This window comes from Platalea leucorodia, assembly GCF_965183815.1.
Source record: "Platalea leucorodia genome assembly, chromosome: 2".
Taxonomy (NCBI): Eukaryota; Metazoa; Chordata; class Aves; order Pelecaniformes; family Threskiornithidae; genus Platalea; species Platalea leucorodia.
The window spans coordinates 86,451,635-86,464,583 of record NC_138824.1 but is presented as its reverse complement, the minus strand read 5'-3'; the positions used below and the strand labels follow the sequence as shown (position 1 = coordinate 86,464,583).

The 12,949-nt window shown below is 40.8% G+C and overlaps 1 protein-coding gene across 1 annotated transcript in view; it reads right to left on the bottom strand.

Annotated features, from left to right (window-relative positions):
- Positions 1-9,505, bottom strand: part of PHEX (phosphate regulating endopeptidase X-linked) — a gene marked incomplete at both ends in the record, with an annotated part of 109,780 nt that extends 100,275 nt beyond the window's left edge. The window contains 3 exons of the mRNA XM_082337844.1: positions 2,889-3,050; positions 5,520-5,588; positions 9,394-9,505. Coding sequence (XP_082193970.1) covers positions 2,889-3,050; positions 5,520-5,588; positions 9,394-9,505 — 343 coding nt within the window. The remainder of the gene's footprint in view (positions 1-2,888; positions 3,051-5,519; positions 5,589-9,393) is intronic.
- Between the last annotated feature and the right edge of the window lie 3,444 nt (positions 9,506-12,949).

Sequence of the window (12,949 nt, the reverse complement as noted above, 5' to 3'; positions counted from 1 at the left end):
GGTGAGAGAGAGAGTGTGTGTGTGTTCCTACCCTATTATAAATCCAAATCTTACAAAACCCAGGATTTTTAACTATCACATTAAGTTTTGCAAATCTAGAAGAACCCTGAAATGAACATTTCTTGTCCTGTTCCTTCAATCAACCAGAGATACGCAGGCAAAAAATCTACCACTCAGTAGTTCTCGGCTATTTTCCATTGACCCATTGCCATTCCTCTCTTTGGAATTCCCTGTCAAAGCACCAAAACCTTTCACCAATATAGAAGATGTTCTACCCTTTCTTGAAGCTGACACCTGCAAAGTCATATGCTCCTGTGTGTCTGCAACCTCAGAAAAAGAAAAAGGGAAAAAAATGCTTTGCTCTTAAGCCTGGTAATACTTAATGCAGGGTTCAGTATGTTATACAGCTACACTTACCACTTTTTGGTAAGGCAAAACTAATTCTTACACTTGCTACCCATTATCAACTGGAAGATATTCTTCCATAGCAATTGCCCCTGAACAAAAAATGAAGCTTCCAGAAGACTGAAGATACCTTTGTGTGACCAAGGCTATATACAGGTCTTTGCACTAATACCCAAACTCCCTTTCTGCCTAAGGCTCAGGAACATTCAGGACCAGAAAACAGATTAGATGTTCAAATAATTTATTTTAAGCAACATTATTTTTTAATATATTGCCTGAATAAATACTTCCATCTATATCACACCATCAAAGAATATCAAATATGAAAAATGTGCCTTTCTCGCCAAGCCATGTTATCACTTTAAGATTAATAGTTTTCTTTAATATGATAAATATTTCAGAACATAGAACTTGCGTAATAATCAGCTCTTTAAAGACCGGGGCTTTTTTAATCTACTGAGTGTCAAATAGGGACATTTACAATGAAGTAGAAAGTTCCACTTAGAGTTCTTTAGGAAGGAGAGATTAAATTGGCTTCCAGGGTCTGGTCAGCCATATATATGTTCCTCTATGCAAGAGTTCTTCGTCTTGCTAATACGTTTAATAGCAAGGTTGTGGTCATCCACAAATGAGTAACTCAGTGTCAAACTAATTTACTGAAGTAACTCAAATTAAAACACAAACATACATAGAGGCTGAAGTTGCGCCTTGTTATTTCAGCTGCCAACACTGACATCTGACACTTTATTTTTTTTTCCTTTTTTAATTACCAAGAATATATTTTGGAAAGTTTATTAAGTAAAAAATTAAGGAGAAGATGACAAAGGTTATATTAAATCAACTCCTCTACACCACCCAACGTTTCACATCTTTGTCCCTGTACCATGCCAAGGAGCAGTTTAGGCCTCCTATTAAAGTAATCAGGCACTTCATTATACCCCTTTTTTGATATGGGGTTTCCATTAAGGAATACTTCTCACTTAGATGTTTCTTTCTTTGTCTTGTATTTTCCTAGCTCTGGATCAGCAACTTCTAAAGGGACTGCCGTAAGAAAACCATATAAAAACATGGCTTAGCATGATGTCCTTCATTAGGCTCTGTAAAAAGAGGAAATTAAGGATAAAAGTCACAGCTTGCTACTCTATATTCAATTAGGACTGGCTTCTTTGTGGCTGTGGTTCATGCAGGATGTGCAGTTACCTAATACAGCCCGATTCTGGCAGGAGAACAATTAGAATGCAAAGCATAACTTAAAGCAGGCTCTGGCAGTATTTTTTTTCCTTTGGTTGTGGCATCTTCAGCAGACTTAAAACAGCAGTCATCAGATCATATCCTATGGTGAAATTCCAAGCTCATATTCTGAAACTGAATGCAGCTTTTAAAATACTTAATGATGTGAAAATTGAATAAGATATGACTGAACAAAGCAAGTGGAGAAGGGCTTTGGTGACTACACACGCACATATGTACAAAATCTAAGAGAAAAATAAATGCCGTATTTAAGCGCAACATCCTAAAACTGACCTCTATTCTGTGGTGAGCTCAAAGCAGGCTCTTAAGTCAACTAATAGGTCAATAACGTGCTCAAGGTGTGCAATGCTCAAGCACACCAACGAGAAGAATAAGTCTTGCACATATCCCTTCTTTTGCACGACTAACTTTTAATGAAGATTATAAGACTCTGGCAGGGTTTTCTAACCTAACAATAATCATCACCCTTTCTCCCCAGTTGGTCTGCACAGCTTCCTGATGAGGTGGCCTTGCTGCAGAGTATAGCGCAAAGTCAGGTCACACGCAGATTAAAATACCTCTCTTCCTACACATTTCCACCCTGGAGCTATTTTTTCCTCCAGACACACATTCTTAAGCAGCCCTCTGTTTCACTGATGATAGCTCAGGTACTTCAATGGCAGCTTGAACGGCAACATGAAGGAAACCCAATACCCAAACAACCTCCGTCTCCGGAAGCCTGTAAATTGCCTTCTGCCAAGAGCTAGGTAAGTATACTGGAAAATAACACTCTGGTTTTGCCTTATTATATTCTTTTCCTGCTACTGGCCACTGCTAGAGACAGAGTGCTGTCCTAGACTGATGTTTGTCTGGATCTGGGACATTCTTAAATGTGTAGACCAGAGTGCAGCAGCACAGCACACACATCTACTGCGAGGGGGAAAGAGTCCAAATCCCCTCGCCTTTTCCGTTGGTATAAGGAGTACCATTTCATCCTTCCATTCTTAACTGGTAGAATTTCCAGCAGTTGTATTCTTCCTCCCAAATTCTGTTTGTGTTATAATTCACTATCTCTCACTGTTATTTTCAGTAAAAAACAACAAAAATATGCTTAAAAGAGAACATCAAGTTGGGCTGTTGGATATTATCCAATGATCAGAAAGAAGTATGGAGTCTTTATTCATTTCAAAACCAGCCAATTAACAAGCTACAGTGACAAGCCAACCAAGCACTTTCAGAAATGCCATACTTACCCTTCAGTTTGAGGTCCACATTGTGTCGCAGCCAAGGATAAACACCATAGTTTGACATGTCTTCAGGAATAGGGTGATTATATATCCAGCCATCACATGCAAATCGATAAAAGTTCTCACATGGATCTACGGATTGATTTATCTTGCTTAGGATGCCAGCAGCTGTAAAAAGGACACCACACAGATTTTGTGGAACACTTTTTCCTAAATAGAGAATTACACAAGGCCACAGTCCAGAAACAATGATGAACATTCACCAGTCTCTGCACCATGATGCTGACCTCACTGGCAAGCTAAGCCTTGCTGTTGTAGGGCTGATGTGTGCCCTGATCTCTGTCATTTTTAAAGAGCCCCAAGAATACCACCCAGCTTCTCTAGCATCTAACAGTGCCTACATGAGAAGCACAAAAAGACAAAATATCTGTAATGAATGTTCTTGAGTGTTGTACGCAATGACCACTGAACGTAGCACTACAGGAACGTGAACTGCTGGAGCCAGACACCTGAAGACAGGCTCTCCATTGCTGCCATGACAGAATTAACTGCCTGAAGAATTTAGTAGCAATACATATCAAACAGATTGTAATTAGCATTCCAGAAATTATGCACTGTTTACCTTTAGCTGAATAGCTGCACAAGAAAACAAATCAAGTTCTGATCTACCGTTCATTGGAAGAGATAATTACAGTATTTTCAGCTCCATTTTGTGACTGCATCCCCACCAGTTGCTATTTCAGGTGAGACTGATAACAGAAAGATCAGTCTGACAAGCCAGAGAATAGGTTTTGAGTATCTAATCATAGAATCATAGAACAGTTTGGGTTAGAAGGGACCTTTAAAGGTCATCTAGTCCAACCCCCCTGCAATGAGCAGGGACATCTTCAACTCGATCAGGCTGCTCAGAGCCCCGTCCAACCTGACCTTGAATGTTTCCAGGCATGGGGCATCTACCACCTCTCTGGGCAACCTGTTCCAGTGTTTCACCACCCTCAGCGTAAAAAATGTCTTCCTTTTATCTAGTCTAAATCTACCCTCTTTTAGTTTAAAACCATTGCCCCTTTCATGCATTATAGTGATTGTGGCATAAATCTACATGGGTCAAGTAACATGGAATATGTGGATACTGGACATTTTTTGGCCAAATGACCATATGTTTTGAGGTTTATCCAAATAACTGATTAAAAATCCTAGCAGGAAATCTGATAACTTTTACAGACTTTATCGTACTATTTCTAGCATCCAGTAACTCTTCCGCATCCACTTAGAGTAACTCTTCCTATGATATTTCTATGTCTCACCTGTAATTCTCTCACATTAGAAACTCTCAAACTGACTACACTGAAGGCATTTTGGTCCTTGGCAATTTTCTGTCACTCCTGAAAGGCCGTTCAGCAAGGCAGGGCTCAGGTCTCGAGAAACTACATAGTCGCTACACAGAGCGCTCTGAGCTAAAACAGTCGGGTCATGTAGGTGTCCAAGTCTGCCTTGGTGCAAAATCCCAGCTTCTGCTGCACTTGCCAAAAAATCTGTGTTATTTCATGTGCATGTGAGAAGAAAAAAAGCTAATTCAGATTCACACTTCTTAAGTGACATATTTTTGTTCTGAAGCTCAAGATGAAGCCCCCCCCCTTTTTTTTTTTTGTTGAGGTTTTGGGGGTGGTGGTGTTTTGATTAGCCATCCCACACTACTTAGATATTTGCATTCATTCAAGACTCAGCTCTGGAGGGTGGTGCCCAGGGCAGCCAAGAGCACTGTCAGTGGCAAGAAACGTCCTGGTAGTGTTGAGATCTGCAAATTTTTCAACTTATAGAGCCCCACAGAATTTTTCAGGATTTCAAACACAAGCCAAGCACCTCACGGTATCAGCTTAATATGGTTCAGAATGGAAATACATACTCTCATAAGTTCACACAATGTCTACTTTGTTTCCAATAAAACAACTCTAGGTGCAGATTTCCAGATGTGGTAACGTTTGATCTTTGCTCTCATTAGACTCAATGATAAAACTCTCATTGATTTAGTGAGAGCAAAACTCTATCAAAACTGACCAGTGTAAAATGGATGTCTCTCAGGTCCTACCAAGCCCGGTCCCTTTAGCTCACATTTAATATTAATAGGTGTCCCAGCTTTATAAGGATTACCACATGGATCTCTGCATGGGGAAAAGAGCCTGCCAATATGAAGTAGTTGCAGATTTTGAGTCATAGTCACCACATTACAATTGTGCAAGTCTGTGCAAGATCTGGCCCTAAAGCATCTCTGTGCTTAACAAGTCACTTGCTAGTGTTCTGTCTACTGGGAAGGAAACAACAAAATACACCTGAAGGTCAAGTCACCCAACATTTTGTTTCCTATTAAAAAAATAAACAATCCCTATGAGAAACTTCGAGTTAACCTGGGTAGAATAGGGTTAAAACAATTTAAAATATTGATTTTAGTTGTAGAAAATAAACAGATCTGCAGCAACTTAAACAGTGACTTTTTAAAAAGTCTGGTTTTGTTTTTTCCCCCCCCTCATAATTAATTAAGCTTTCTGAGTAAAATGTATCATGGAAAAATTTAAACAGAATAAATATCTCATTAACATACTATAATCATGATATAATAGAGAGGATAAAATTGTTGCTTACCAGCTTCAATGCATTCTGAGGTCAAACAGTACTGTTGCTTCGGATGAAACTTTATAAGACCTTGGCTAACTGCAAAATGGAAAACCATAATGAGATCATTTGTAATGAATTTTGACCATTGCAGCCAAATGTTGTGTGCTTGAACATTCAAATGTCAGTGCAATCTCTGGCCCTAATGCATCTCTGACTACATTGATTTAAAACAGTTAGAATGTATATTAAGTAAATACTGCAGCTCGTAAAAAATAATTTTCCCCTCCTGTGCCTGCTTTCTCCTTCTTCTGTCTTTGCTCATAGGCAGCATGGAGCAAGGGCTGCCTCAGCATACATTTACGCAGTGCCTGGAGTAACAACACTTCAGCCTTATTGCCAGCGAGCACCACCGTGATACAAACAGTTAGTCATTCTTGCTGTCATCCTCCAGAGATGCACCCTCCACAGCTGGCAGTGCAACATGGAGCTATCTAGCCACCTTCTGCAGGGTTTCCACAGCTCCTCCCGTGCTGCGGGGCTGGCACTGCCCTGCTGCACCTTCTCCTGCAGCAGCACTGCGCTGCCCGGTCCCACCAGCACGACCCAGCACCGACGGGGTGCTTTCAGGGTCCCCTTATTCCATCCTGGAATAAACCAGATAGCAACAGGCACAGGGATAGCTGTGGTTTATAAGGCACAGGGCAGTTTCATGTCTGAACTGGCTCCCAAAAGTATTGTAATTGTCTTTGCTTCCAAAACCCTTGCTGACAAGAACTATGAAATTGTCAGTTGATTTTGCTCATCTTTTAAAAGTGTTTATTACAGCTGCCACTGAAACATAAGCATAGGAATAGCTAATTTCAGACACTGCTGTCAGGCAGCAAATATGCAGATAATTGATACTTGGGATGAGGATGGGAGAGTCCCAAGGGGCAGATGAAGTAAGACTCAGTAGATGTGCTCAGTAGACATAAAGAAATGTCTCGTCATATTCATTATCTTAATAACTCAGTCCATGGCAAAAATAAAAAAAGCAAAAAAAGCCAAACAAAAACCCCAACCTTGGAATATATTAAGGTGTCATAGCTTTACCAGTGCTGGTAGTTATAAAGCAATTTCTCCTGTAGTTATATATTGTTCAAAAGGGATAGGAAAATGTGAAATGGTATTTCAGCACAGGAAAATATTACTATAAAAAACCTAATGCTAGAAATGAACATAAAGATGTTTCATCTCTTCCAACCTCATAGCTTTAATGACAATTAATAACAGAAATGTCTGGATTCCAATCAAATTTTCTTAGAAACTGAGAATGTAAAACTATTTCTGGACAACTTTACCAAAGCTTGCACTGACTCAATGAAACAACACCTCAACAACCTTTGTAAATTAGCCAAGAAATACACAAGATTTTGAGGCATATAAAGATTGTAATTGGAATACTGAAGAACAGTAGAAAATAGAGAAATGGAGGTCTCCAGAATATGATTTTGAGCCATATGAAATGCAAATGATGGATAATGGCCCTATTAATGAAGTGTTGCACTCCTCCTGACTCACCTTTTCCCCTCTTCAAAGTTAGCCTTTTAGAACCCATCCAGGGTTCTTGAAAGTTTGCTAGATTTTTTTTTTCTTAACAAAGCAGAGAAAGGAGGGAAAACCCCAGACAGCATTTAATCCTTTTGCACTTGATGTAAAATGAGGGAGAACAAAAAAGAATCAGTAAAGAATCTGAAGTAGCCCTCGTGGTTTTAATACTTATTAAAAAAAGCAAAATATCATTTCAACTTGTTTTGTTCTGTTTACGACTTCATCAGTAGAGCAAATAAAAAAAAAAAATCTTTGGCAATAACATTTCCCTTTTAATTAACAGCTAATTTTGATTGAAAAAATTTTCCTGGTTTTGTTCTCTTGCCTTTTTGTTGTTGTTTTTCTTGTTGTTTTTGTTGTTAAGAGAACTAACCATTACATTATTACCTACAGTTGCGGTTATAACACTGAGTGTCCCAGCTTCTTCTATAAGCCTGTTTCCAGATTCTTAAGCAAATATACACTGTAATTAAGTTCCCCCAAAAAATCTGAAAGGGGGAAGGGCATACAAATATGCAGATGCTAATAACGTGGGTCTTCCTATAATCTAAGGCCAAAGGGCTACTGAGTCAGGAGGAGAGGCTACCAAACTGAGGTTTAGAGCCGCCTGACTCCCTGCCCAAGGGAACTTGAGAGCGATCTTCTTCCTATTGCTCTGGCCCTGGCTCCCAGGGAGGAGGTGGCTCCTGCCCTTCCACAGCCCACACCGCTGTCCGCAGAGCTGCGGGCAGGACCCCGCGTGCTGCCAAGTGGCTCCCCTGGTAGCTCCCTGCCGAAGTCATGGTATGGCTACAGCCGGTACGAGCAAGTAACAGTAAATAAAAAGACGTGATTCTCCCAGATTCCTCTTAGAGTTCTGGGAACTCTGAGAAGAAAGAAGAGAAGCAGGAGAAGGCTACGTTTCACTCCTCAGCCTGGAAAATTGAGGGGAAATTGTTTCAGGTCTACCAGAAACAGCAAGTTTTGCAGATTAAATGAAAACTGAAGAAAAAAGGTCATCTTGAGGTGCCTGAAATGTTTCACATGACCAGAAATAACAGTCTCTTTTCTTCAGTTTAACAAAACTAAAAAAGAGTTAAACTCAAACTTACAAACAAAACACAGTGTCACAATGAAACATGGAAACATTGCATTGACAAAATGTTAAACCAGAACAATTTAACTTTTTTCCTTTATTCTTTTGGTTGAAAACCTCAGACAATTTCCACACAAATCCTGAAAACATTTGGGTTGACCCAAGGCCAGCATTTTTATTTTCTTAGCAGTTATGCCAATGAAAATTTTGACACCAAATCCCTGGCTACAGAATAGGCCTCAACACACTTAGAAAACCAGCTGTAAGTATTAATATATTTGCTTGAATTTTCAGGTCTGGTCTATGGATAAAGCACTTATATCTCTGACAAGCTATGGTGGTAAATGTCTATTGCTTTTTACAAGCAATAAACAAACAATCTAGTGTTAAAAAAAGAAATAAGGTCTCTCCATTACTCCCTGATGTTTCATATCATATTCTGTAAGTGAAAAGCATTATTTTTCATCTAGAAAAAATATTTTGCACTAAAAAGTTGAAGATGCAATCCTGCTCACGTTTATAAAGAGTTTTGTTGAATTGAGTGGGATTACTCACATACACAAAAGTTACTTGCCTGCAAATGTTTGTAGAATTTGCTCTAGAGCAGAGAAACACTGAGTACGAGCCTGGTGCTTTAACTATTCTATAGAAAATCTGGCATAATTTTCTCTGTTGTGGTTATAAACGAAGTAGACCTTTCAAACAAGATCACAAGATCATAAAGGATCAGAAGGAAGCAAAAGATATGCTTAGAGGCTAAGTTTCCTCCAGTCCAGGGAAATCTGTGTTGGTCTAAAGAAATGAAAAGTTGGGCTGAATTATTCCAAAAGAGGATCTGTCTCTGCAAATTCTTACAGGATACAACACTGCTTTCTCTTCTCTGCTTGGTCACAATCTGTGAGTTTGTAATCAGCATTACTAATATGCATAATCTCACCCATTTCTCCCCGTTCTGTAAAAGAACCCAATTCTGACTAGAACACATTCAACTGAGTAACCATATTTAAATTCAGCATTCAAAGAGTAACATAAGCTCACGTTGCATCTTCCAGCTCTACCGTTCCCACCACAAATCCCTTTCCTGACACATTTGCATTTCAGGATAAATACAAAATGGGGGGGAAAGAAGAAGAGACCAAGATTTTCACCAAAACACATCGTGGAGCACAAATGCTGGCACCAAGCAGACAGGCTGGGGAGGGCTGCATTCAGGTTAGCCTCAACCTTTTCACTTACCCAAGAAAAGTGTGGTGCCAAGCACAACGGTGCCACTCACAAAGACGATGAGGGCGATCCGTGTGGCTTTGCCAGCTGCTCTCCTGGCCTCGGGTACTGCCTCTCCTTCCATCAGGTTGGCTTGGGACGTGCTCGCTCCCGCAGAAGTCTGGTTTTCCTCTGCTGCTGTGATATCAGTATTTCAACTGCTCACAAACTGCACCCATGAGCTCTCCTCCTCCTCTCTCCTTTTTACAACTGCAGGTTTCTGTCGTGAACCATTTCCTAGGCACTTCCTGCTCTCCCCCTCTCAAAGGAAAATCATGCGTAAAATAGTAGCTGTCTCCTACGTTTTCCTCTGACCAGGAGGAGGAAAGGCACGCGGTGACCACTGTACGTACAGCCCTTGCTGCCTCTAGAGCCTCTATGAGCCGATCGCTCAGCAGTCCCCCTTATCAGGGGTGCCGAACATGAGGATTTCACAACGTTGCTGAACAGATGTTTTAGCTATTCAAACATATAGCTTTAAACCCCTTTACAATCAAAGCAGGATTGCTGACAACTTTTACAAACACAAGACTGATGGAATGTTTTCTTTTTTCCCCTTGCGGTTATTTAGAAAAACTAATTATTTGCTGACTAAAGTTTCCTCCTCTTAAACCATTCCTGCTGCATCATTTGGCTTCACCAGAAGAGATACCCACTCAGCGGACAAATCCCTTTTTAAAGCTTCCTAAGAGTTCTTAGAATATCATGTAGCATTTTATTTTGGGAATTTGGTATGTGACACTGCGTGCCAAAAATCACAGTCATGCAGCACAAAGCAATAATCAGCACAACCTACAGAACAGTGCTGCTTTAAAAGCTAGATTTTTTTTTTTTTTTTTTTTTCCAGGCAAGATATTTCAGTCCTTGCTGATATGCAATGAATCTTTGGAGATGATCCTATGCTTCCAAGTCAAGTACTACTATAAGCTTAGTGGAAAGTATCTATTTGGCCTTCAAGTTGCGGGGGGAGGAAGCCTTATTTATATGGATTTCTCAGTTTCTGGCTTAGACTTGATGATCCTCTCTGCAGGTGGCAAGGTTTCGCCATTCATCAAGTAACAAAATTAATCATTTCAGGGTGAATGCTCTGAGCTGACTGTGACATTCAGCCCTCTGAGGAGCTCTCACTTCCTCCAGAGCTGGACTCCCATGCAAAACTTAAGGATGCAGGGAGAGGCAGCGCCATGCTCATGTTCCCAACAAGAGTTTACGTGTCTGAGTTACTTCTATGTGGGTTTATGAGTTATCATCTCAGCCCCCACCCACCCTGATAAAAAACTGTGCAAGTAGAGAGAAGAAAGGGATATGTCACAAGGTGTGCATGATGGCAAAGTTATCAGTTTGGAGACCAAATGTTTTTTCCCTGTGAGCACCTGCATACAAGTTGTCCTGGATCACAGATGGGAAAAAAGGGAAAACCCACTCCATCCACAGGAAGACTTAGAGTTTGAAGGTCCTGAAACCCCTCACTCCTCAACCCCCTCTACAGCCTGGCTGGTGTCCTAAAAAAAAAAAAAAAAAAAAAAAAAAACAAAACAAAAAACCACAAAACAAAACAGCAAGCTCCAGGAGGGCGTTCTCATCTCTGCTTGGCACAGAACAGGAAAAAAGTATTTGTTTATTTTCACCTGCCTACTTGTCCCACATTTAACCCACGATTTTTGGCATCCATCAGCTGAGGAAGAAGAAAGAACCAGGAGGACCACGTACCTCCCAGTACAAGAGTTCCCATTCATGCATGAATGACTCCATGAGTGTGAGCAGATCCCTGGTTATAAACAATCCCCAGTGCAAGTCTGTTACCAGCACAGGTTTGAAAAGGTATTTGAGCAACGTTGGTGCAATTGAGTCTTCATATCAGAAATCATTAGGAGTCTCAAAAGGGCTGCCAAAAGGGCAGAGTGTTGACACAGAACACGCATGGACATGCTATGAACTCAATACTTAATCAACTTTGCCCATGATCTGAACGCTGAGTAAATCTCAAAAGCGCCATTTGACAAGCATTTACTATTGATTGCCTGACGGTTCTCCTTCTACATCAGTATTGAACTACTGACAGTACAAATGCTGAACAGTTATTAGACCTATGCATACTGTACATCAGCTTTATATCCCCCCAACCAACATTAAATGATCACATCCCTGCTCAAATTTCCCCATACTTTATAACTTTAAAGTTTTGCTTCCTAGAGAAGTCTACAGCCTAGCACATACTGAATATCATGCTCTATTAATGTTTCACTAACAGCATTTTGCTTTCAAGGTATGACCTCTCTCTAGGACAACATCAGGCCACAAACCAAGAATAGTTTTCAACAATGCAAAGCAGCAACCTGTTATTTCCCTTAGGAAAACTGTGGGGGAAAGAGGGAAAAGGAAGACAAAAAAGAGGGGGAGGCTGGACAATTCAGTCCTCTATCCCAAATAGGAACCTTAGCCAAAGCAAAGGTGAGGGCTATGGGAGCATAGAGATGTCCCAACAAGAACCAGCAAGCTCCAACTACAGGACTCCTCTGGAGAGTCAGCCCCAAGCAGCACATGGTCCTTCTGGCAAGAAAATCACAATCAGCTGCCAGCAACAGAATGACTTCTCTAAGCTTGAGTTTGTGGGCTTATTTACACTGTGGCATAGTATAGGCGTCCTTCCCTCTGGCTGTAGAACCTGGCTGTAGTCAGTAACTCATCTTGGTTTCTCCAGGATGTACAGAACTATGAAAACTAGGGCTAAAACACGAGCAGCCGCAGACAACAGCTGCGGAGGTCCATTTCTGGCAGTATTTGCAAAGGTGCATGGAGCACATGTGAATTGGCTTCTGATACTGCTGATCAGTAACAGAAGTTTGTGGAATTTGATACGTGTTTCGGATTTGGTTACCTTGCTCATCATAACTCCAGCAGCTCTTTGGCAGATACGCGATACATGGCCACGCTTATTGCTGGAACTGCTGACAGCACTCCTGCTGTTATAGTTCAATAAGGCACTTAACCAGGCTGCGCACAGACTCTGTTCAACATTCATAACACATTGAAGGGACATGGGGGGAAAAAAAAGAAGTAACAATTAAATGCAACATGCTCTAAATCACTCTTCATTCACTCAGAATTGCCTCTGACCATGATCCCGCTCAAACAATGGGGTCACTCTGACACTTGTGACAATACCAGGACAATGCACAAACAGTTCCACCCAAATGCATGCACGAGAGCTTGCAAACCCTCTGGAACACGCTCCGGGCTGAACCACAGCAAAAGCGTCCAAGCTTCTAGAAAAAGTCTGTCTACACATGCAAGTGCGCGTGCACGCACATGAATGTACGCTCACAAATACAAGTGCATGCTTATTACCTGGCTGTTTTATAAGCAGACACAATTCTTCTTTCCATTGATTATGCCAGCCAGTGCTTGATCACAGCTAAAATCAACAGTAACTACGTCAACTTCTTCCAACATAGTTTCATTCAAGGAAGTTCTCATTTCTTGGGAGTTTGATTATTCAACAGACACACAAACCCCCACGTTTTGCCTA